The sequence below is a fragment of the Kogia breviceps genome, chromosome 3 (genome assembly GCF_026419965.1).
Source record: "Kogia breviceps isolate mKogBre1 chromosome 3, mKogBre1 haplotype 1, whole genome shotgun sequence".
Classification (NCBI taxonomy): Eukaryota; Metazoa; Chordata; class Mammalia; order Artiodactyla; family Physeteridae; genus Kogia; species Kogia breviceps.
This window is the reverse complement of record NC_081312.1, coordinates 155,046,709-155,072,138: the sequence shown is the minus strand read 5'-3', so window position 1 is coordinate 155,072,138 and position 25,430 is coordinate 155,046,709. Positions and strand designations below refer to the sequence as shown.

At 43.8% G+C, this 25,430-nt stretch overlaps 1 protein-coding gene across 8 annotated transcripts in view; it reads left to right on the top strand.

The window, feature by feature from the left end:
* The window catches only part of ARNT2 (aryl hydrocarbon receptor nuclear translocator 2), a 202,780-nt gene that overhangs the window by 98,966 nt on the left and 78,384 nt on the right, over window positions 1-25,430 (top strand). For all 8 annotated transcript variants that reach the window (XM_059059151.2, XM_067030049.1, XM_067030048.1 and 5 more), the window contains exons 6-8: window positions 9,526-9,628; window positions 12,425-12,490; window positions 12,833-12,918. In XM_059059151.2, the coding sequence (XP_058915134.1) occupies window positions 9,526-9,628; window positions 12,425-12,490; window positions 12,833-12,918 (255 nt within the window). The remainder of the gene's footprint in view (window positions 1-9,525; window positions 9,629-12,424; window positions 12,491-12,832; window positions 12,919-25,430) is intronic.

Here is a 25,430-nt window from a genome sequence, read left to right as displayed (position 1 = left end):
TTCCTCTGCTGTGGGGTATTTGTTCCTGTGTGCACAGCTGCTGGAATGGCTGGGCGCAGCCTTTTGAGAAGGAGAACACACTGTCACTGGAACAGCAACCAAAGTCTCTTCTAGCCCCTGGGCTCCCATTTCAGGGGCCACACATTTTTGGAAGGACATCAAATATTGTCCATCATGGAGCCGTCGCTTTGCTTTTGTTGCTAATCATTTTCTCTTGTTTTCCTCCTTTTCAAACCAAGATAAGATGCTTCTAGTTTTCTTAAGGATTCTTTTGATGAAATAATTCTAATTTATATTTGTATTTCTGTTGTAGCCTGGGGAGCTGTTTTATGAGCACAAAGCCTTCTTTTGTGATCTTATCCAAGAAAAACTTCTGATTCTTCTTTTATCACAAAGTTACTACTGACCAAAATAATACTTACAAATCAACTTACTGAAAACAATTATAGAAGGGCCCTCTGCCCACAGAAAAAGGTGCTCTGTTGTTGGACTCTATAATCATTCTTCCTCTAAAGCAGGAGTCAGCAAAATGTTTTTGTAAAGGGCCAGATAATAAATATTTTTGGCTTTGTGAGCCATATATTCTCTTTCACAACTACTCAGTTCTCCTGCCGTAGCATGGAGGTAGCCATGGGCAGTACATAAGTGAATGGCCGTGGCTGTGTTCCACTGAATATTTAAAAACCAGAGAGTGAGCCAGCTTTGGGTCATAGGTCAGAGTTTGCCAACTCCTTTTCTGAAGCATCTTATGCTTTTTCACTGTCTTTTAAAAATTATAGTTAAAATCCGGGATGTGTCATAATTCTTCTTTCCATTTCATGGAGCAGAAACATGGAATATTGGTCAATGTGTTATAACTGCAGGGTTCACTAGGACCTGGTATTAAGAGCCTTAAAAAAACTTTTTTCATTTGATGCTGTAATTCCGTTTTCAGGAAACTGTCCTAAGCTGATATGGCTGTTTTTTTTCTCTGTAGTTATTTACCACAGCATTATTTGCCATATGAAAAACTTGGGAACAACTTAAGGTCCCATGGTAAATTGTCTACTCAAAATAATATCACAAGAGCCTTTCAAATAATATTTATGATTAAATCCTTAGGAGTTTCTGTTGTAATATAAAGTGGAAAAATCTATACCATGAAACCTCATTTAATTAAAAGAAAAGAGCAGGCATGCATAGAAAAAGATTGACAGGAAATCCACCTAAGTATTCATCATTTTTTCTCTAGAGAGGAAGATTAGCTGAGTTTTTTACTGCGTGTGTGTGTGTTTGATTTTTCTAAAAAGACCACTTTAGTTCTAGAATTTTCAAGAAGTATTTTAAGGAGAAAAGTAGTTCTTCAACCTTTTAGCCTGAGACAGAGTAGTATGCATTATTCTAGAATCTTCCCTAGAGAAGCTAAGAGACAGGGGCTGGGTTGACTCTAGGAGAGCCTCTCAGACCTGTGCTCTGTAGTCCAGGACAGTCATCTTAGGGCTCACAAAGTGGCTGCCTGGAGCCCGCCAGTCATTTATACGCTAATTCTCGACGGGGGTTATTGAACTCTTATGTGTACGTCGTCGAATCCCCACAGAACCTTCAAAGTAGGCAGGTCTGACCCTGCTTTCCAAGGGACTGAGACAGAGAGAAAGGAAAGGGACCTGCTCCTCTCCCACAACTGCACCTGCAGGATCTGGGTCTCCCATACGTCCCAGCCTTTCTCTTTGAAACAGCATACTTCAGGTTCGGGATGTGTTACTAACTCGCCGATGGTTCTCCTTTGTACATCAAATTCAGAAAAAAAATATCTGCTTCCACAGCTGCTGGTTGCGTTGGAAGGTTTCTGGGGCTTCTTCGGAAAAGTGGGCCATTGTGTAACGTGAGACCTGCCCGCTCTGGTGACCGGCTGGATGCCAGCGCTCAGAGAGAAGCTCACGGCTCCTGTACTGAAAGAAGGAAGAGCTGATGGGTTGGGAGGCTTCGGGCACTGGACTGGCTGAATTCAAAGAACTGGTCCAGTGGGAGGGCCAGAGTGAAAGGACTAGCGGGTGTGAAATTTGTGGTCCAGAATGAGATGTTTGAATGTAAAATCTCCAAGGGAGCAGTTGTAGATGCCTGTGAGTCCCGGAATACGGTGGTGGGCGTGGAGTCTGCCCTGGCGTGGGGGGAGCATACTGAGAGCTGAGGAGGGCAAGTACTGAGGCAGGGTTGTTAGGCGGGTCCTCCACATGGATGCTGAGTCCATCCACAGGACAGCAGGTCTTGGGGTGAAGAGAAGGACTATGAGTGATGTGCTAACATCTAAAAATGAAAGAGGGGGTGGGCTTCCCTGCTGGGGCAGTGGTTGAGAGTCCGCCTGCCGCGTCCGGAGCCTGTGCTCCGCAACGGGAGAGGCCACAGCAGTGAGAGGCCCGCGTACCGCAAAAACATAAAAATAAAAATAAAAATGAAAGAGGAGCTGTGACCCGGAGGCTTGAAGAGTACAGACGACAGGGGAGAGGGATAGTCAGGGAGTGTGGGACTGCCATGTGAACACTGCTATATGTAAAATGGACAACCAGTAAGAGCCCACTGCACAGCACAGGGAACTCTGCTCGATATTCTGTAACAACCTAAATGGGAAAAGAATTTGAAAAAGAATAGACACGTGTATAACGGAATCACCTTGCTGTACACCTGAAACTAACACAACATTGTTAATCAACTCTACTCCAATATAAAATAAAAAGGTTTTTTTTAATACTGTAAAAAAAAAAAAAAAAAAAAAGAGGGCTTGCAAGTGAAAGAGGATGACATGGTGAGTCTGGAAGGAACCTGGGGTCCTATGAGAGGAGTGCTGGTTTGGAAGGGCTCTGGGGGCCCAGGAAGATGGCAGACCTACCTCTGACCCTGTAGCATATGGTATGTGAGAGAACAAGTCTCTTCTCCAGAAGAAATGCTGCCAGGGAAGCAAGCAGGTCAGGCTGGACTGTTATGTCAGGGGGGCTGGGGAAAGGCCCTCAGCTTCTGAAAGGAGCTGAGGGTATAGGAGTTTGTTTATTTCAGAGTGCGTGTTCCAGAGGGCACCTGGAGGAGATGAGGAAGGAGGGGAACGGGGGTCTTGGATTGTCGTGGTTGAAGAGGACAGAGAGTAGAGAGAGGCGACCAGGGTGGCCGAGAGTTTTAGGCACCGGCCAAAGGAAAGCAGGATGGGGTTCACGGTGAGACCAGCCAGTGATGGGATTACAGAGGAGCCAGTCCTCCTGACCCAGTGGATGAGGTTGGGGGTCAGGGGAGATTCTGGAAGGGGTCAGCTTTGGCCTTGTTGATTGTGTTTCTAGGGACGCACTGGGAACCAGTCCTAGAAATCCAGACCCATGGTTCTAAGCAGACCAAGGTTTCTGTGGGTCAGGAAAGAAGGTTAACAGCAGTATAAACAGCAGCTGTGTCTCCATGCTTGCTCCTCTTCTGGGGAGCCCCGTAAACTCGACACCCAGTTGCCATGGGATGGCGCGTGATTCTTAGCCCATTACACTGGGACTCGCTGCCCAGAGCCGGGGGTTGGCCCCCTACCTTCATACATCTCCCCTGCTATTACAGTTGTCAAAAATCCAATTTCCATAAGCCTTTCAGGAACACACCTACTGCACAAAGTAGGCATGCTTTCCATTCCCAAGGAGCCTGGAAAGGGGTTTCGTTGTGCCTGAGGAAATTGGAGAAGCACGCGGAGAAATAAACGCTGAATCTGTTGCCCCTCAGGGTCAGGACAGCAGACCATGGAAATGTGTTTTTTCATTTCCTCATGTTCCAGGGCTCATGTGCTTCGCAGCTGTGATTTATTTTCACAGCACACTCTGGAATTTGACAGACTCTCATGCTGGCCCGCTTCACAGCTGAAACCATTTGCCATTTGGTAGATGATGAAGCAAGTGACAATTTCCACTAAAACAGCCCTGAAAAGAAGACGTCTGTGAGTGAGACAGACAGGTGTCAAATGCCGGCAGACGCCCCGGGGCCTCCTCCGTGCGGGATGGTGCCAGAGCTCCCAGCAGACAGAGAGCCAGGCCGATGGGCTTGAACTCTGGGGTGCACCTCCTGCTTAAAGATGCGTGGCTCTGCAGTGGGGATGATGGTGATTACCGGTGTTTGGAGGGCTGCTCACCCCGCACCCTACAGAGCCCTGGTCCACGTGGGGAGCTGGGGAGCGAAGGCTGCCGTGTCGCAGCTGCTGCTGCAGGTGCTGGGGAGAGAGAGTTGATGCCCCTTCGGAAACCCTGCGCGCCGCCCCTGCTCCCTCCCCTCCGCTTGAAGCAGTGGGACTCACTTGGGTGAGGGGGGGTGCCTTCTTCAAGGACCTTTTGATTTCAAGTGATAGAAACCCATTCAACTACTTGCAAAGGCGTGGCTCTCTGACCGCTTTCTTACTCTGACTTTATTTTGTTCCTAGCACTTATTTCCTCCTGACACGCTCTCTCTCCTCCTCTCCCCTCCCTTCCCTCCTACCCCTTCTGTTCTGGTTTTTGCTGTCTATTCATGCACTGGCATATAATGGCCTTTGCCTGTTTAGCTTTTTGTGCTTACATTGGTGCCTACATATTGTAAGTGTTTAATAAATAAGTATTAAATGATGGCAAGGTGACACCTTGGGTAGATTGTGACAATAAATAGGAGTTAGTCAGGCAAAGGGAAGGGAGATTCCCAAGGCAGCTGCAGGGAAGGCCCAGAGCTGAGAGGTGAGAGCAGCCCCTGGGAACCCATGATGAGTCATTGTATGCCAGGGAGGGAGCTGAGCGGTGGTGGGTGACTGGTCAGCAGGAGGGGGTGACAGGTAGAGTGAGGTGAGCAGAGACCAGATCTTGGGGGACCTTTTAATGCCATGCGGCATGTGGGATCTTTTTTTTTTTTGCGGTATGCGGGCCTCTCACTGCTGTGGCCTCTCCCGTTGCGGAGCACAGGCTCCGGACGCGCAGGCCTAGCGGCCATGGCTCACGGGCTTAGTTGCTCCGCGGCATGTGGGATCTTCCCGGACCAGGGCACGAACCCGTGACCCCTGCATCGGCAGGCGGATTCTCAACCACTGCGCCACCAGGGAAGCCCTCGGCATGTGGGATCTTAGTACCCGATCAGAGATTGAACCCACGCCCCCTGCAGTGGAGCAGAGTCTTAACCACTGGACTGCCAGGGAAGTCCCATTGGGGAACCGTTGACACTGGGCTGCAGGACTTGGATTTTATTTGGAATCCATCGAGGGGAGCATGAACGGTTTTCAAGGAGGAGTGTGACAGGATCATTTGTTTGAAGTCTGCTGGGAAACTGACACTGCTTTCCTTCTGTGTGCAGATCACTTGTGTATGTGTTGTATCACAGTGATCCTGAAAGTGCGATCCTACTCCTCCATTTTGCAGGAATAAAACTGTGGACTAGAGAAGCTAAGTGCTGGGGGTCACACAAGGCATAGAGCCATTGTCGTTTTTTGTGTTGTAAGTAAAGACTTCCGGTAGCCGTGCAGAAGCCTGATTGAAGGGGGCAAGGCTGTTGCAGCACTCCATCCAGGGGAACAGCGAGGGCAGATCTAAGTAGTAGCAGTGCAGATGGACGTGCATAGACCAAGGTGTACAGGAGGGAGAGTTGACAGAATGTTAGTAATTGACCAAATGTTGGAGTGAGTTGTTCATATTCACTATTTTTTTTTTTTTTTTTTTTGCGGTGCGCGGGCCTCCCACTGCTGTGGCCTCTCCCATTGCGGAGCACAGGCTCCGGACGCGCAGGCTCAGTGGCCATGGCTCACGGGCCCAGCCGCTCCGCAGCATGTGGGATCCTCCCGGACCAGGGCACGAACACACGTCCCCTGAATCGGCAGGCGGACTCTCAACCACTGCGCCACCAGGGAAGCCCCCATATTCACTATTTAATAAGCAGTTATAGAGCACTTACTGTGAGCCATGCTCACTTTATAGTTTTAACCCATTTAATCCTCGCAACGAAGTGCTATTATTATCCTCGTTTTACAGACGAAGAAGCTGAAGCACAGAGATGTTAGGTAACTTGCCCCGGGTCACACAGTAAGTGAAGGAGGCAGGATTTAAAGCTAGGTCCACACTCTTAGCTATTAGATTTCTAGATTGAGCAGCTGAGTGGTGGTAGTGCCAACGACCAAGGCAGGGAACTATGGAAAAGGCAGCTCTGGACGCTTTGGACAGGAGGACGGATTTGGTTTTGGACCTGTGGAGTATAAGGTGTCTGAGATGCCCAAGGGACAGTTGGACACAGAGGAGCTTCCCAGAGATCTGGCTGGGGATGACATCTTGGTGTCATCGGCATGTAGGGAGTAGGGGAGCCAAAACATTACTAGAGGGTCCTGGGGAGAGTGAGAGAGAAAAGGACCAACCCCCCCACACCCCAGGAGTGCCAGGCTGGGCTGAGGAGGAAGACCCACCACAAGGGCTGAGAACCAGCAAAGGAGAAGCAGGAGAAAGTGGTGTCCTGGGGTAAGAATGTTCCAAGGAGGGACTGGTCAAGGTCAGGGATGAAAGCGGGAGCTACTGAATAGTGTGTATTGAATGTGGCAACAAACAGGAACCCTGTGGTCTAGGCTGGAGCAGCCTTGTGAGCTTTAGAGAAGGCAGAGCGCAGGGGCCAAGGCATCAGGAGGAGCCGGGCCGGAGACAGTGCACGTGGACAGGACGCTCTGACTGCGGGGGTTAGGGGGAGGATGGGAGCTTCAGAAGTTGGGGGACAGGATGGGAACTTCCAAGAAGGTTTTTTTATTTGTTCCCCACCCCACCCTGAGACAAGATGAAAGATACTTGATGATGTTTGAATACTGGAAGGAGCGGGTGGTAGGGAGGGGAGAAGTTAGAAATAACTGGGTTGGAGGGCTCTGGCTGATGGAACAAAGCCCATTGTGGGTGGGGAGGACGCACTGAGATTCAGCATTTCTTCCTCTGAGATGAGAGCACAGCGGGTGATGGGTGCAGATGCGTGTGTGTTTTAACATAGGGACAGGGAAACAAGGAGGTAACAACCCATTTATACTAGCATGTTACTTAATGCCAATTGTGTTGAAAAGTCCTCTTATGGATGGGTAAAAACAACTCAGTTCAACTAGCAAGCATATACAGTCGAGCCTCAGTATCCATGCAGATTAGTTCCAGTACCCGCCACAGATACCAAAGTCCACGGATGCTCAAGTCTCTTATAACAGTGTAGTATTTGCATGTGGGATCTTAGTTCCCCGACCAGGGATCGAACCCACATCTTCTGCATTGGAAGCGTGGGGTCCTAACCACTGGACTGCCAGGGAAGTCCCACTCCTGTATACTTTAAATCATCTCTAGATTACTTGTAACACCTATATGTAATAACAATATAAGTGCTATGTAGATAGTTAATTCAAGTTTCGCGTTTTGGAAATTTCTGGAATTTTTTTCCCCCAATATTTCCCATCCATGGTTGATTGAATCTGGGAATACAGAACCCATGAAATACAGAGGGCTGGTTGTGCACTGAATCAGACACCATCAGTGGTGGTAGGGCACAACATTTTAAACTTGATTCCTTTCTCCAAGGTACAGAGCTCAAGGTCAAGGACAATGGACATGTAATTAAATCATTACAATACAATATGGAAAGTGTTATAGATGTCTGTTTCTTCCACCAGACATGGTGGTAGACAAGATCTTGTGCATATTTGCATCCCCTGAGCCTCACAAGATGCCTGTCTCATGAAAAGCATTTGATAAATACTGAAGGAAGGAAGGAGGGAGGAAGGGAGGGAGAGAGGGAGGGAGGAAGGGAGAAGAAGGAAAAGAAGGAAGAAAAGGACATGAAGGTCTGCCTGAAGAACTTAGAAAACACTACCCAGAGGTTGTGACATGTGAACTGGTGCTGAAAGATGAGTAGCAGTTCACCAGGATGACAGTTCATGTGGAACAGAGAGAGAATTTCTGCCAGAAAGGACCATGTCTGCAAATGTGTGAGGGCACAAGGCACTTACAGAGATGCCTTCCTGGTGAGTGCTTTGATGAGGCCACGGTCCAGAGCTGCTCTCTGTACTGCAGGGAAGCCCCTAACCACATATGGTTACTAAGCACCCGAAACGGGGCCAGTCGGAATTGAGATATGCTCTACATGTAAAATACACACCAATTTCAAAGACTTAGTATGAGAAAATGTGAAATATCCCATTAGTAATTTTTGCAGGGATTACATGTTGAAAGGATAATGTTTTGGATATATTATTAAAAGTAATTTTACCTGCTGCTTTTAAGTTTTTTAAAATGTTCCTGCTAGAACATTTAAAATTACATAGATGGCTCTTAGTATGTTTCTCTTGGACAGTATGTTCCTCTTGGACAGGGTACTAGGAAATGTAGGGGAAATGAGGTTGAGTGGCAGGCAGGCAGGGGCCAAATCATGAACGACTCTGTAAGGACCTCCTGTAAGCAATGCAGTTTTTCTTTAATTTTTATTTTATATTGGAGTAGAGTTGATTTACAATGTTGTGTTAGTTTCCGGTGTACAGCAAAGTGATTCAGTTATACATAGACATAGATCTATTCTTTTTCAGATTCTTTTCCCGTATAGGTTATATTACAAGAGTATTGAGTAGAGTCCCCTGTGCTATACACACTCCTATACACAAAATAATCAACAGGGACCTACCATATAGCAATGCAGTTTTAAGCCAAGGCGGGCACAGTCAGATGCGTGTTGTCTAGACAGCTGTCAGCCGTGCGAAAGGTGGACCGAGGAGAGAGGATGCTGGGGGTTGGAAGTGAGTGAGTCTCCCTCGAGGAATGATAAGCCAGACGAGATGGACCGACTGAGTGTGCGGGAGGCAAGGGAGAGGAAGGTAAGATGACATCTAGAATTCTGGCTCCGATTGCTGTTGGATGGACTTGCTTTTGCGGGTGTCTGGGGAGAAGTGGGTGATGCTGCCTTCGAGGTATACAGTCAGCTGCTGGTGGTTTAGATCTTGGTGCTGGAGGTGTAGACGTGGGGTCCTTAGGATAGAGGTGATCATCAAAACCTCAGAGTGGATAAAATTGCATAGGGGATGCATAGAACAAGAAGAGAAGATGGCTGAGGTTGGAGCCCTTGGGGGACGAAGGGGCAGACACGAGGAGAGTGGAGAGTGCTTCTCAGAAGCCAAGGGGAGGGGGGATTTTTGAGAATCATTGTGCCTTTGAGTCTCTGCAAAGCGGTCAGATAAGTCAAAGAGAGAACGCGTTTTGGATTTAGCAATAAGAAAGTCGTTGGTGATCTTGGTGAATGCGGTTTCCATGAAGTAGTGGGGGAGAAAGCCGAATCGGAGGGACTGGTGGTGATGGAATTGAACAATGCAGAGACAGCAAGTGTGGACCACTCTTTGAAGAAAACAAGGCATTTGAATCGTGTGGATTTCATTGCTTAAAGAATGTTGAGAATTCCAAGAAACAAACGATTTGCGATTTGCCCCGTTGCCCCCTGTGTTTGCAATTGCAGAGCTCTCCCGGCACCTGAACCACCCCCCCAATCAAAGGCAGAGACTTATGCAAATGTCCTTTTCTCTCTGTCTCTCAGGCCGGATCTTGGACCTGAAGACTGGGACGGTCAAGAAAGAAGGGCAGCAGTCATCCATGAGGATGTGCATGGGCTCCCGGAGGTCCTTCATCTGCAGGATGAGGTCTGTTTGGGGGAACAGTGGGCTGGGCTCTGATGGGGTTGCTCCCTTCTCACCTCCACTGAGAGTCCTGATGGGCTGTAAGGTCACACCTTCACTCTGGTGATGTCATCTCCTGACTGCAGCCTGTAAGCCTCCTCCTTCCTGGTCTGTCTCACCTGTAAATGGAGAAGATAAGTCGACACTTGGATATATAATTCAGGAATTCACAGGAGAGTTTGGGGCTGAAGACATAGAGTCAGGGATTGATGACAGTGAGGTGTATGTAAAGCCCTGAGGGCTTCCCTGGTGGCGCAGTGGTTGAGAATCCGCCTGCCGATGCAGGGGACACGGGTTCGTGTCCCGGTCCGGGAAGATCCCACATGCCGCGGAGCAGCTGGGCCCGTGAGCCATGGCCGCTGAGCCTGGGCATCCAGAACCTGTGCTCCACAACGGGAGAGGCCACAACAGTGAGAGGCCTGCATACCACAAAAAAAAAAAAAAAAAGAAAGCCCCAAGACCGCCTGAGATCACCTGGGAAATGAGTGTTGCTAGAGAAGAGGTTAGAGCTCTGAGCTCAGGCCACCCCTGCACCAGGGAGGCAAGGAAGAACCAGCAGAGACTGAGAAGGAGCCGCTGGGTAGATGGCAGGGAACAAGAGAGGGAGAAGGAAGTTTCCAGGAGGAAGGCGTGGTCCACTGCCAGATGCTGCTGCTGATTCCCAGATACGAGGACTGAGGGTCCATCACTGGACCCCAGAGGGCGACGCAGCAGCAGCTGGAGCTGCAGGCAGGTGAGCGAGGCGGGCGTCCTCCTCTCCTCCAGGAAAGAAGTCGGTCCCCGCTGGCCCGGGCACGTGGTGCCCCAGGCTCTTCTTGAGCACTTTTTCCGACACGTCCGCCCAAGTCCACACCGATCCTGATTCAGCTCCAGCGCCTCCTGCCCTCTCCGACCTCCTCCCCGCCCCCGCCAAGCTTCGCGACGCTCCAATCTCAGGGCCGGGCACAGTGGAGCCACTCACTACCGCCACCTTCCTCCAGCGGTTTGCTTCTGGGATGGGGACTTACCACTTGAGCATCTGTTGGGAACTATGAAGTTACAGACAATCGATGTTTAAAATAAGTCTATATTTTCACTAATTCAAAGTCACCTTTTAAAGCAACTCTACTTCTTAAACAAAAACTTCTAATCTACAGGTTAGGCCATCTCAGATCACAGGTTGCCTGCGTTGAGGGGAGACCTGCCTCTCTAACCTCTAGCTGAGTCCTGAGAACCAGGACTGAGTATGGCTGTCCTTTCCTCCCAGTTGGCTCCTCTCCAGGCTGAGCATTTGGAATGCTTCCAGAAGACACGGATGGAATCCCCTTCACTGCCTGCCTCAGGTCGTAAGGCGGTGTTGGAGTGACAATACACGGGCATCTCCTTGTGATTTAGCACTGAGTCTGCGCAGACTGCCTTCCCTCTGTTCAGCCTACAGGGGCAAGCTGGGGGGGGCTCGACTCACATGCATTTGTGTCCACCCAGGGACAGAATGCCATCAGTTAATGGGGTCCAACACAGCAAGGGCTTTCCACAGTGCTTTGGCCAATAGGGTAAATGCCCATCCTAGCTTGATGGACATTCAGTCTAGCAAAAGCAATGTGAATTCTTAATTGCACCATCTAAGCAGTTGCCTTGTGAATGAATTTATTGGAAGCAGCAAGTTCACCATTCCTGAGTAGCCTCCAATGCCATTATCACTCCCCTATCGACCAGATTCTGGCGGTCCGCTCCCTGCCCTGGTGCCTCTCAAGACGTGCTCTAGGTAGATTTTCCCAGTGCCAGATGCACACTACCTGGATTTACCTGTAAGGTGAGCAGCACTGCCATCTGCTGAGAGCATGGCCTTCCCCTCCAAATAAAGCAGCCTAGTTTCAGGAAGACACCGGGCATCCCCAGGCAGCAATGTCTTAGATTGACACTGCTGTGAAAATACGCTTGTGCTGGCAGCCATCCCAGGTCTCAGAGTATATAATGGACTCTTATCTTTGTTGCATTGAATACTGAGGCATCCAGGGCATTACCTGCTATGTAGTTGGGAAGGGGAAGCGCATGTAAAGAGTGGACGTCCTGAGAGCACAGGTCAGAGGTTGGCCACAGTGCAGGCTTTGAAATGCAGAGCCTGGATGCTGAGAGAGTTATGGAGAAGGCAGAAAAGGTGCTACCAGAGTGGGCAGTGAGACGCCTCACGTCCCCTGCCTCCCAGAGAAAGACCCCAGAAAGCCCTGATTCCAGACTCATCCCTCCCTGTCCCCACTCTGTCCTTTGCCATCCGCAGGCTTGCAGCTGTCTGCTTATTCCTAGTGCCAGAACATTGCAGGGGAGGAGGCAGTTTCCACACTGTGAAGCTAAAGCCTGAGAAGATGCTTCTGTTCATCAATTGGCAACATCTGTTTTGAGTTGATGCCTCTGCTCGGGCCTGGAGAGACACTGTTGGCTGTCATCACCCCCTTCCCTTGTTTCCTGAAAGCCACCAAGTTACACTGAAATGATCTGCAGGACGGAGCATGGCCAGGATCCTCCTAGTGTCTTTCTGGATGTCTGCGGCTCCTGGCCTGGGCCCTGAGACAATTTCCACGAGCAGTGCAGAATGGCTCACATGCCCCTTGCCTTCAGTGACAGTCAAAATTCACAGGCATGCAACCCTGCTTCTGCACTTTGGGAAGAACTTGGCTACCGGGTGCTCGCATTAGATAAAGCCCATATACTTGCCTGCAGCACTGTGTGCTTTATAAACTTGCCTAGGTCTTCACTCACTCTAATATATTTATCAAATCTTAGGTGTGGAAATGCTCCTTTGGACCACCTTCCTCTAAACAGAATAACCACCATGAGGAAAAGGTTCAGGTCAGTAAGCCTTTCTGATGTATGTTTTGGGGCGATGCTGGTAGATAGCTTAAATGCACTAAGCTAAGGAGTAGCTGAACTTGAAGACGGGGCTTAGCCACGGAGAGCACCAAGAGACCCTCACATCAGGGTTGCAGTGGTTGACATAAGAAAGGGAGTTGGGTGGATTTATTTTGCACATTCAGACCATGTAGGAGGAGGGAAAACAGGATGGTGGGAAGTCAAGATTGAAAAAAACAAGGCCAACAGGAGAACCCAGAAACTTAGATACCAAAAGAGTCATGGACATCCTTGCCTCACCCTCAGGTGTCAAAAGCAAGCTCACAGAAGTTCTTTCTCTAGGAATGGCCTTGGCCCTGTGAAAGAAGGAGAAGCCCAGTATGCTGTGGTCCACTGCACAGGCTACATCAAGGCTTGGCCTCCAGCAGGTAAACAGAACCTGCATATTCATTCCCAGGGGATTTCATGTTATTTCACCTCACCATGGTATCCTGTTAGAAATGCATTCTTTTTAAAAAAAATATCTTTATTGGAGTATAATTGCTTTACAGTGTTGTGTTAGTTTCTGCTGTATAACAAAGTGAATCAGCTATATGCATACATATAGTCCCACATCCCCTCCCTCTTGGCATCTCCCTCCCACCTTCCTTATCCCACCCCTCTAGGTGGTCACAAAGCACCAAACTGATCTCCCTGTGCCACGCAGCTGCTTCCCACTAGCTATCTATTTTACATTTGGTAATGTATATATGTCAATGCTACTCTTTCACTTTGTCCCAGTTTACACTTCCCCTGCCACATGTCCTCAAATCCATTCTCTACGTCTGTGTCTTTATTCCCATTCTGCCCCTAGGTTCGTCAGAACCATTTTTTTTTTTTTTTTTTTTAGATTCCATACATATAAGTGTGTTAGCATTTGTTTTTCTCTTTCTGACTTACTTCACTCTGTATGACAGACTCTAGGTCCATCCACCTAACTACAAATAACTCAATTTCGTTTCCTTTTATGGCTGAGTAATATTCCACTGCATATATGTGCCACATCTTCTTTGTCCATTCATCTGTCAATGGACACTTAGGTTGCTTCCATCTCCTGCCTATTGTAAATAGTGCTTCAGTGAACACTGTGGTACATGACTCTTTTTGTTTTTGTTTTTTTTTAATGTTTATTTATTTGTTCTCTTATTAGTCATCCATTTTATACACATCAGTGTATATATGTCAATCCCAATCTCCCAATTCATCACACCGCCACCCCCACCCCCTGCCGCTTTCCCCTCTTGGTGTCCATACGTTTTTTTCTCTACTTCTGTGTCTCAATTTCTGCTCTGTAAACCAGTTCATCAGTTCCATTTTCTAGGTTCCACCTATATGCATTAATATACGATATTTCTTTTTCTCTTTCTGACTTACTTCACTCTGCATGACAGTCTCTAGATGCATCCACGTCTCAAATGACCCAATTTTGTTTCTTTTTATGGCTGAGTAATAATCCATTGTATATATGTACCACATCTTCTTTATTCATTCAACTGTCAGTGGGCATTTAGGTTGCTTCCATGACCTGGCGATTGTAAATAGTGCTACAATGAACATTGGGGTTCATTGTCTTCTTGAATTATGGTTTTCTCTGGGTATATGCCCAGTAATGGGATTGCTGGATCATGTGGTAATTCTATTTTTAGTTCTTTAAGGAACCTCCATACTGTTCTCCATAGTGGCTGTATCAATTTACATTCCCACCAACAGTGCAAGAGGGTTCCCTTTTCTCCACACCCTCTCCAGCATTTATTGTTTGTGGATTTTTTGATGATGGCCATTCTGACCAGTGTGAGGTGATACCTCCTTGTAGTTTTGATTTGCATTTCTCTCATGATTAGTAATGTTGAGCATCTTTTCATGTGTTTGTTGGCAATCTGTATATCTTCTTTGGAGAAATGTCTATTTAGGTCTTCTGCCCATTTTTGGATTGGGCTGTTTGTTTTTTTGATATTGAGTTGCATAAGCTGCTTGTATATTTTGGAGATTAATCCTTTGTCAGTTGCTTCGTTTGCAAATATTTTCTCCCATTCTGAAGGTTGTCTTTTCATCTTTTTTATGGTTTCCTTTGCTGTGCAAAAGCCTTTTAAGCTTCATTAGGTCCCATTTGTTTATTTTTGTTTTTATTTCCATTTCTCTAGGAGGTGGGTCAAAAAGGATCTTGCTGTGATTTATGTCATAGAGTGTTCTGCCTATGTTTTCCTCTAAGAGTTTTATAGTGTCTGGCCTTACATTTAGGTCTTTAATCCATTTTGAGTTTATTTTTGTGTATGGTGTTAGGAAGTGTTCTAATTTCATTCTTTTACATGTAGCTATCCAGTTTTCCCAACACGATTTATTGAAAAGACTGTCTTTTCTCCATTGTATACTCTTGCCTCCTTTATCAAAGATAAGGTGGCCATATGTGTGTGGGTTTATCTCTGGGCTTTCTATCCTGTTCCATTGATCTATATTTCTGTTTTTGTGCCAGTACTGTACTGTCTTGATTACTGTAGCTTTGTAGAATAGTCTGAAGTCAGGTAACCTGATTCCTCCAGCTCCATTTTTCTTTCTCAAGATTCTTTTGGCTATTCAGGGTCTTTTGTGTTTCCATACAAATTGTGTGATTTTTTTTTCTAGTTCAGTGAAAAATGCCATTGGTAGTTTGATAGGGATTGCATTGAATCTGTAGATTGCTTTGGGTAGTATAGTCATTTTCACAATGTTGATTCTTCCAATCCAAGAACATAGTATATCTCTCCATCTGCTTGTATCATCTTTAATTTCTTTCATCAGTGTCTTATAGTTTTCTGCATACAGGTCTTTTGTCTCCTTAGGTAGGTTTATTCCTAGGTATTTTATTTTTGTTGCAGTGGTAAATGGGAGTGTTTCCTTAATTTCTCTTTAAGATTTTTCATCATTAGTGTATAGGAATGCAAGAGATTTCTGTGTATTAATTTTGTATCCTGCTACTCTACCAAATTCATTGATTAGCTCTAGTAGTTTTCTGGTAACATCTTTAGGATACTCTATGTATAGTGTCGTGTCATCTGCAAACAGTGACAGTTTTACTTCTTTTCTGATTTGGATTCCTTTTATTTCTTTTTCTTCTCTGATTGCTGTGGCTAAAACTTCCAAAACTATGTTGAATAATAGTGGTGAGACTGGGCAACCTTGTCTTGTTCCTGATCTTAGTCAGTTTTTCACCATTGAGAATGATGTTGGCTGTGAGTTTGTCATATATGGCCTTTATTATGTTGAGGTAGGTTCCCTCCGTGCCTACTTTCTGGAGAGTTTTTATCGTAAATGGGTGTTGAATTTGTCAAAAGCTTTTTCTGCATCTATAGAGATTATCATATGGTTTTTATCCTTCAATTTGTTAATATGGTGTATCACATTGACTGATTTGCATATATTGAAGAATCCTTGCATTCCTGGGATAAACCCCAGTTGATCATGGTGTATGATCCTTTTAATGTGCGGTTGGATTCTATTTGCTAGTATTTTGTTGAGGATTTTTGCAATTATGTTCATCAGAGATATTGGCCTGTAGTTTTCTTTTTTTGTGACATCTTTGTCTGGTTTTGGTATCAGGGTGATGGTGGCCTCATAGAATGAGTTTGGGAGTGTTCCTCTCTCTGCTATATTTTGGAGGAGTTTGAGAAGGATAGGTGTTAGCTCTTCTCTAAATGTTTGATAGAATTCACCTGTGAAGCTGTCTGCTCCTGGGCTTTTGTTTGTTGGAAGATTTTTATTTTTTTTTTTATTTATTTATTTATTTTTTTTTTGCGGTACGCGGGCCTCTCACTGTTGTGGCCTCCCCCGCTGCGGAACACAGGCTCCAGACGCGCAGGCTCAGCGGCCACGGCTCACGGGCCCAGCCGCTCCGCGGCATGTGGGATCCTCCCGGACCGGGGCACGAACCCGTGTCCCCTGCATCGGCAGGCGGACTCCCAACCACTGCGCCACCAGGGAAGCCCTGTTGGAAGATTTTTAATCACAGTTTTAATTTCAGTGCTTGTGGTTGGTCTGTTTATATTTTCTCTTTCTTCCTGGTTCAGTCTCGGAAGGTTGTGCTTTTCTAACAATTTGTCCATTTCTTCCAGGTTGTCCGTTTTATAGGCATATAATTGCTTATAGCAATCTCTTATGATCCTTTGTATTTCTGCAGTGTCAGTTGTTACTTCTCCTTTTTCATTTCTAATTCTGTTGATTTGAGTCTTCTCCCTTTTTGTCATGATGAGTCTGGCTAATGGTTTATCAATTTTGTTTATCTTCTCAAAGAACCAGCTTTTAGTTTTGTTGGTCTTTGCTATTGTTTCTTTCATTTCTTTTTCATTTATTTCTGATCTGATTTTTATGATTTCTTTCCTACTGCTAATTTTGGGGTTTTTTTGTTCTTCTTTCTCTAATTGCTTTAGGTGTAAGTTTAGGTTGTTTATTTGAGATTTATCTTGTTTCTTTAGGTAGGACTGTATTGCTATAAACTTCCCTCTTAGAACTGCTTTTGCTGCATCCCATAGGTTTTGGGTCGTCATGTTTTTGTTGTCATTTGTTTCTAGGTATTTTCTGATTTCCTCTTTGATTTCTTCAGTGATCTCTTGGTTATTTAGTAGAGTATTGTTTAACCTCCATGCGTTTGTATTTTTTACAGTTTTTTTCCTGTAATTGATATCTAGTCTCATAGCGTTGTGGTTATAAAAGATACTTGATATGATTTCAGTTTTCTTAAATTTACCAAGGCTTGATTTGTGACCCAAGATATGGTCTAAACTGGAGAATGTTCCATGAGCATTTGAGAAGAAAGTGTATTCTGTTGTTTTGGGATGGAATGTCCCATAAATATCAATTAAGTCCGTCTTTTTAATGTATCACTTAAAGCTTGTGTTTCCTTATTTATTTTCATTTTGGATGATCTGTCCATTGCTGAAAGTGGGGTGTTAAATTCCCCTACTGTGATTGTGTTACTGTCTATTTCCCCTTTTATGGCTGTTAGCATTTGCCTTATGTATTGAGGTGCTCCTATGTTGAGTGCATAAATATTTACAATTGTTATATCTTCTTCTTGGATTGATCCCTTGACCATTATGTAGTGTCCTTCTTTGTCTCTTGTAATAGTCTTTATTTTAAAGCCTATTTTGTCTGGTATGAGAATTGCTACTCCAGCTTTCTTTTGATTTCCATTTGCATGGAATATCTTTTTCCATCCCCTCACTTTCAGTCTGTTATGTGTCCCTAGGTCTGAAGTGGGTCTCTTGTAGACAGCATATGTACAGGTCTTGTTTTCGTTCAGCCAATCTGTATCTTTTGGTTGGAGCATTTCATCCATTTACATTTAAGGTAATTATCGATATCTATGTTCCTATTACCATTTTCTTGATTGTTTTCGGTTTGTTATTGTAGGTCTTTTCCTTCTCTTGTGTTTCCTGCCTAGAGAAGTTCCTTTAGCATTTGTTGGTGGTGCTGAATTCTCTTAACTTTTGCTTATCTGTAAAGGTTTTAATTTCTCCATTGAATCTGAATGAGATCTGTGCTGGGTAGAGTAATCTTGGTTGTAGGTTTTTCCCTTTCATCATTTAAAATATGTCCTGCCATTCCCTTCTGGCTTGCAGAGTTTCTGCTGAAAGATCAGCTGTTAACCTTATGGCGATTCCCTTGTATGTTATTTGTTGCTTTTCCCTTGCTGCTTTCAATATATTGTCTTTGTATTTAATTTTTGATAGTTTGATTAATATGTGTCTCAGCATGTTTCTCTTTGGGTTTATCCTGTATGGTACTCTCTGTGCTTCCTGGACTTGACTGACTATTTCCTTTCCCATGTTAGGGAAGTTTTCGACTATAATCTCTTCAAATATTTTCTCAGACCTTTTCTTTTTCTCTTCTTCTGAGACCCGTATAATTTGAATGTTGGTGCGTTTAATGTTGTCCCAGAGGTCTCTGAGACTGTTCTCAATTCTTTTCATTCTTTTTTCTTTATTCTGCTCCCTGGCAGTTATTTCCACCATTTTATCTTCCAGCTCACTTCTCCATTCTTCTGCCTGTTACTCTGTTATTGATTCCTTCTATAGTATTTTTAATTTCAGTAATTGTGTTGTTCATCACTGTTTGTGCTTTAGTTCTTCTAGATCCTCGTTAAATGTTTCTTATATTTTGTCCATTCTGTTTCCAAGATTTTGGATCATCTTTACTAACATTACTCTGAATTCTTTTTCAGGTAGGTTGCCTATTTCATCTTTATTTATTTGGTCTTGTAGGTTTTTACCTTGCTCCTTTGTCTGTAACAAATTCTTTTGTCATTTCTTTTTTTTTTTTTAATGGGTGGTGCTGTATTCCTGTCTTGCTTGTTGTTTGGCCTGAAATGTCCAGCACTCGAGTTTGCAGTCAGTTGGATAGAGCTGGGTCTTGGTGCTGAGATGAAGACCTCCAGGAGGCCTCACTCCAATTGATATTCCCTGGGTCTGAGGTTCTCTGTTAGTCCAGTTTGGACTCGGAGCTCCCACCACAGGAGCTCGGGCCCTACCTCCAGTCTGGGAACCAGGATCCCGCAAGCCAGTTGCTGGGGTTCCCTCCATCCCCTTAGGTGTCTGTGGTCCCCCACTGGTACCTGGTAGGTGCCCTAGTTGTGAGGAGATGCAAATTACGCGTCCTCCTAGTATGCCATCTTGACTTCACCAGAAATGCATTCTTAAAGAAAGAGACAGGAAAATAGTCTTATTTTCCTTTGTAGTTAGAACATAGTGGCCTTTGTAACTGAAAAAAAAAGTGCTTCTACTTGAAACAAAGGTTTCTAAAAAGAGTAATCCTGCAAAGGTGGTGGGAGCCTCACAAATCCTTTCTATTATCTGTCACCCAGAGCACTCTGTAAAGTCAGAGTGACATTTGAAATGATAATTGTATTCAAGTCATTAGAGAAATGCAAATCAAAACCACAATGAAATACCTATCATGCTCACTAGGATGGTTCAAATAGACAATAACATGTGTTGGTAAGGATTTGGAGCAACTAGAACCCTCACACTTTGTGGTTGGGATGTAAAATGGTGCAGCTGCTTTGGAAAACAGTCTGGCAGTTCCTCAAAAGGTTAAACACAGAGTTGCCATATGACTCAGTGATTTCAGTCCTAGGTATCTATCTATCTATATCTATATCTATATCTATATCTATATCTATATCTATATATCTATATATATCTATATCTATATATTGAAAGAGAGTTGAAAGCATATGTTCACAAAGAAAATTGTACCTGAATGTTCATCGCAGCATTATTCATAGTGACCAAAATGTGGAAACAAATCACATGTGTACATCAGTGGATAAATAAAAGGTGGTATATCCATATGATGAAATAGTATTCAGCAATAAAAAGCAATGAAGTACTGATTCATACTATAATATGGGCGAACCTTGAAAACATCATGCTGAGTGAAAGAAGTTAGACGCAAAAGACCACTCATGATTCCACTTATGTGAAATATCTGGAATAGGCAAATCCATTGAAACAAAAAGTAGATTTATGGTTTCCAGGTTTCTCCAGGTGGAGAAAAATTGGGAGTGACTGCTAATGGATATAGTGTTTCTTTTCAAGGTGACAAAAATGTTCTAAACTTAGATAGTAGTAATAATTGCTCAATTCTGCAAATCTAAAAACCACTGAATTGTATACTTTTTAAGATGGCAAATCTTACGGTATGTGAATTATATCTCAATAAATCTATTGCTAAAAGAATATATACAATGTTAAACCATTTGTGGACACTTTATGGCCCACAGAGTAGTCTGGCTCAGTGAATGTTCCATGTCAGCTTGAGTACAATGTGTATTTCGCTATTGTTAAATGGAGTATTCTTTAAATGTCAGATAGATCAAGTTGATTGATAATGCTGAGGACAGCTATATCCTTATTGATTATTTACCTGCTTGACAGATCAATTACTGAAAGAAAGGTGTTTAAGTCTCCAACTATAATAGTGGATCGGCCTATTTCTCCTTGCAGTTTCCTCTGATTTTGCCTCAAATATCTTGATGCTTTGTTGTTTGGCTCATATGTGTTATGGGTTTTTATGTCTTCTTAAAGAAATTACCCCTTTGTCATGTAGCACCCTTCTTTATACCTGATAATTTTCCTTGCTCTGAATTCTGCTCTGTCTGAAATTAACATAGCTACTCTAGCTTTCTTTGGATTAGTGTTAACATGATATATCTTTCTTATCCTTTAACTTTTGACCTTTGTCTCTATATTTAAAGCGAGTTTCTTATAGACAACCTATAGTTGGGTCTAGTGTTTTTAATCCATTCTAACAATTTGTCTTTTATTTGGTGTATTTAAACCATTCACATTTAATGTGATTATTGATATAGTTTGATTAATACCTAACATGTTTTTTTAAATTTAGCTCAATGTTTACTTTTTTAATTTATTTTTATTTTTTATTTTTTCACGGTACGCAGTCCTCTCACTGTTGTGGCCTCTCCCATTGCGGAGCACAGGCTCCAGACGCGCAGGCTCAGTGGCCATGGCTCACGGGCCCAGCCGCTCTGAGGCATATGGGATCTTCCTGGACCGGGGCACAAACCCGTATCCCCTCCATCGGCAGGTGGACTCTCAACCACTGCGCCACCAGGGAAGCCCTATTTTTAAATTTTTTATTGGTGTATAATTGCTTTACAATGTTGTGTTAGTTTCTGCTGTACAATGAAGTGAATCAGCTATATGTATACCTATATCCTCTCCCTCTTGGACCTACCTCCCACCTGCCCCCCAATCCACCCATCTAGGTTGTCACAGAGCACTGAGCTGAGAGTGAAGTAAGCCAGAAAGAGAAAAACAAATATCGGATATTAATGCATATATGTGGAATTTAGAAAAATACCTAGCATGTTTTTGATTCATTGTATTTGGTCTTTGTTTCTTCTTTTTCTCCCTGCTCTTTAACCTTCTCTAGTTTTCACTGAGCATTTTATTTATTTATTTTTCAGTCCAGCTAGTGTTGATTTTATATCTGATTCAAACATTTTATGATCAAACTGTCTGATTCTGAAACATGCCAGTTCGATACCTCATTTGCATGCTATGAGCTCCTTTTTTTAGGGTTTTTTTTTTTTTTTTTCCTTTTAAAGAGGCAGCCTTTATTTTAAGGATTTTTACATTGAAGAATTCAAAAACTGGTAGGTTTTTGGAACTTATTGATCTGTATTTAAAAGGAACTGTTGGGCTTCCCTGGTGGCGCAGTGGTTGAGAATCTGCCTGCCGATGCAGGGGACACGGGTTTGTGCCCTGGTCTGGGAAGATCCCACATGCAGCGGAGCAGCTAGGCCCGTGAGCCATGGCCACTGAGTCTGCTTGTCCAGAGCCTGTGCTCCTCAATGGGAGAGGCCACAGCAGTGAAAGGCCCACGTACCGAAAAAAATTTAAAAAAGGAACTGTTGACAAAGATTCACCAGAAATAATCTAAACAAGCAGGAAAGTACAGTTAATACTACTGAAACCTACTAAAATAATTCCGGGACATACGGTTTATCCAACATCATTGAGCATTTTATATGATTTCATTTTCTCTTCTCTCTTGGCATATCAATTATATTTCTTTAAAAATATCTTTATTGTTTGCCCTAAGTTTGAAATATACATTTACAACTAATATAAATCCACTTTTAAATAATATCATACCACTTCATGGGCAGTGCAAGTACCTTATAGCTAAGTGTCCTTCCTTCCTCCTTCCCATGTCTTCACGTTGCCCTCATTCACTTCGCTTATCCATAGGCTGTTATTGCCCAATACAGTTGACCCTTGAACAACATGGATTTGAACTGTGTGGATCCACTTATAAGTGGATTTTTTTCAGCAAATACATATATGTACTGTAAATGTATTTTTTTCCTTATGATTCCTGGTAACATTTTCTTTTCTCTAGCTTACTTTATTGTAAGGATACAATATATAATACATATATCATACAAAATATGTTAATTGACCTGTTTATGTTATCAGTAAGGCTTCCAGTCAACAGTAGGCTGTTAGTAGTTAAGTTTTGGGAAAGCCAAAAGTTATACATGGATTTTCAACTATGTGGGGTGTCAGCATCCCTAGCCCCCATGTTGTTCAAGGGTCAACTGTACACTGTTACTATTATTATTTTGAACAAACAAAAGTCTATTAGCTCAATTGAGAATAATAAAAATAAAATATTTTATTTTACCTTCATTTATTCCTTCTCTGATGCTCTTCCTCTTCCTTTCTTTGTGTAGATATGAGTTTCTGAACTATATCATTTCCTTCTTCATGAAGAACGTCTTTTAACATTTCTTGCAGGACAGTTCTGCTGTTGATGAATTCTCACCATTTTTGTTCATAGAAAGTCATTATTTCTCCTTCATACTTGAAGGATAATTTCACTGGATATAGAATTTTAGGTTGGTGGTTATTTTCTTTCCACAGTTTAAATATTCACTTCATTTTCTTCTTGTTTGCATGGTTTCTTTTTTTTTTGCGGTACGTGGCCTCTCCCATTGCGGAGCACAGGCTCCGGACGCGCAGGCTCAGCGGCCATGGCTTACGGGCCTAGCTGCTCCACGGCATGTGGGATCTTCCCAGACCAGGGCACGAACCTGTGTCCCCTGCATCAGCAGGTGGACTCTCAACCACTGCACCACCAGGGAAGCCCTAGTTTGCATGGTTTCTGATGAGAAGTCCACATAATTCTGATCCTTGTTTTTCTATATGTAGTGTGGGATTTTTTTTCTGGCTTCTTTCAAGATTTTTCTCTTGTTTTTGGTTTCCTGCAGTTTGAATATGATAATGTAGTTTGTTTAGGTTTTTTTGTGGTTTTTTTTTTTCATTATTTATACTGGTTGGTATTTTCTGAGCTTCTTAGGCCTGTGGTTTGGAGTCTGTCATTAATTTTGGAAAATTCTTAGACATTATATCTTCAAATATTTCCTTTGTTCCATTCTCTTTCTTCTCCTTTTGGTATTCTAATTACATGTATATGTTTTGAAATTGGACTACAGTTTAGGGGTATTCTGTTCTGGGGTTTTTTATTCTTTTTTCTCTTTACATTTCAGTTTTGGAAATTTCAATTGACACATCTTCAAGCTTACTGATTCTTTCCTTGGCTATGTCCAGTCTACTGATGAGTCTGTCAAAGGCATTCATTTCTGTTACCGTGTTTTGTTTTTTTTTTTCTTAGCATTTCCCTTTGATTCTTGCTTAGAGTTTCCATCTCTCTGCTTACATGACCCAACTGTTCTTGATTTTGTCTACATCTTCCATTAGCACTTTGACTATATTAATCATAGTTATTTTAAATTCCCAGGCTAGCAATTTCAAAATCCATGTCCTATCTGAGTCTGGTTCTGATGTTTAGTTGTCTCTTCAGGCTGTGGGTTTTTTTTTTTTTTGCTTTTTAGCACACGTTGTAAATCTTTGTTGATATCCAGACGTGATGCATTAGGTAATAGGAACTGAGGTAATTAGGCCTTTAGTGTGAGGTTTTATGTTAATCTTGTGATGAGTTGGCAGTGTTTAATGTTTGAGATATATGTATATAAATATCTACAGATAGATAGATATAGATATATCAGTTTTATTTATATTTATATCTTATTTGTATATGTTTTTCTACTTAGACCATAATGCACAAAATTGTCAAGCCGTTGTTTGCCTAAAGGCTGGACTCGAGGATAGGGACTCAGAAGGCAATGATACCTTTACAAGTGTCCAGAGCCTGGACCTCAGCTTTGTAGATCCACTGTCAAGACAGTGCTGTTAAACTGGTCAGATGCAGGGTTCTCAGCAATAGTTCTCCAAAGCCGACGTGTTAATCAGGTGCAATTCTGTGATGCCCTGGGGTTTCCTCACCACTGGCATGGATGCCCATGTCCATTGTCCAGGGAATCTATGAGGTTTGGAAGTACTTGAGACAACAGATTTGTACTGGAAAGTTATCCAATGAGAAGCAAATAAGAGCAAAGGGATGTGGGCAGCCTGGAGAGAGATTTCCAGCAGGGGCTCAGTTCACTGAGCACATGAGATGGCCTCATATGTGCAATCTGCTGAGCAAGGCTCTCGGGCACCAGACATAGCCCATCCCTCAGGGAGCGCGAAGATGTGTTAGTGGGGGACCAGCATGTGCACAGGTGGCTCCGGGAGAGAGTGGGCAGGCAGTCATACCTGGGACAGAGGAAGGGTCCCCAACCTGCCCCGGGGTCAGAAGAGGCTTCCTGGGCTCCTGAGACCCATTATATAGCCACCCCAGTCCTGCCAAATGCAGCGTCTCAGGACAAGCGGGCCATCTCCTTCTTGATGCTTTCCTCATTTGAATTCATCATTCTCATCATACCAGGCAATTCCTCTTCCTGTTTCTGGAGTCAAAGTGCTCTTTTTCTACCACTTAGTTGAGCGCCAGGCCTACACATCACAGGAAATGCCACCATCGTGGTCAAACTAACTCACAGTATCCTTGTGGATGAGCAGGAGAAAGGAGGCTGATGCCCGAGGGGTAGGCAGGTGACTGCATCCGGAGAGTCTGCCAGGAGGATTCGGGGCAAGCTTTTCTGGAGTCGCCTGGAGTTCTGTACCCGAGAGTGCTGGAGGGTACAGGGTCACAGGAGTGGGAGGACTTGTTATGCATTTTCTCCAACAACCGCCCTAGAAACTTTGACACAGGAGAAACGGTTGAAGGAACCAGAAGTGTTTATCTTGGAGAAAGTGAGACATGACTTTTGTCTTCAAGTATTTAAGGGCCTGTCATATGAAGGAGGAATTAAGCTTACTTAGGATAGTTCCAGAAGGCACAAGGCAGATTTTAACTTAATAGGGAGAAATGAGCAAAATCTATGAACAGGGTGTTAAATACATATACAAATATGAATACATATACACACTAAGCGTATGGAAAAAAATCAGCCTCCTGTTAA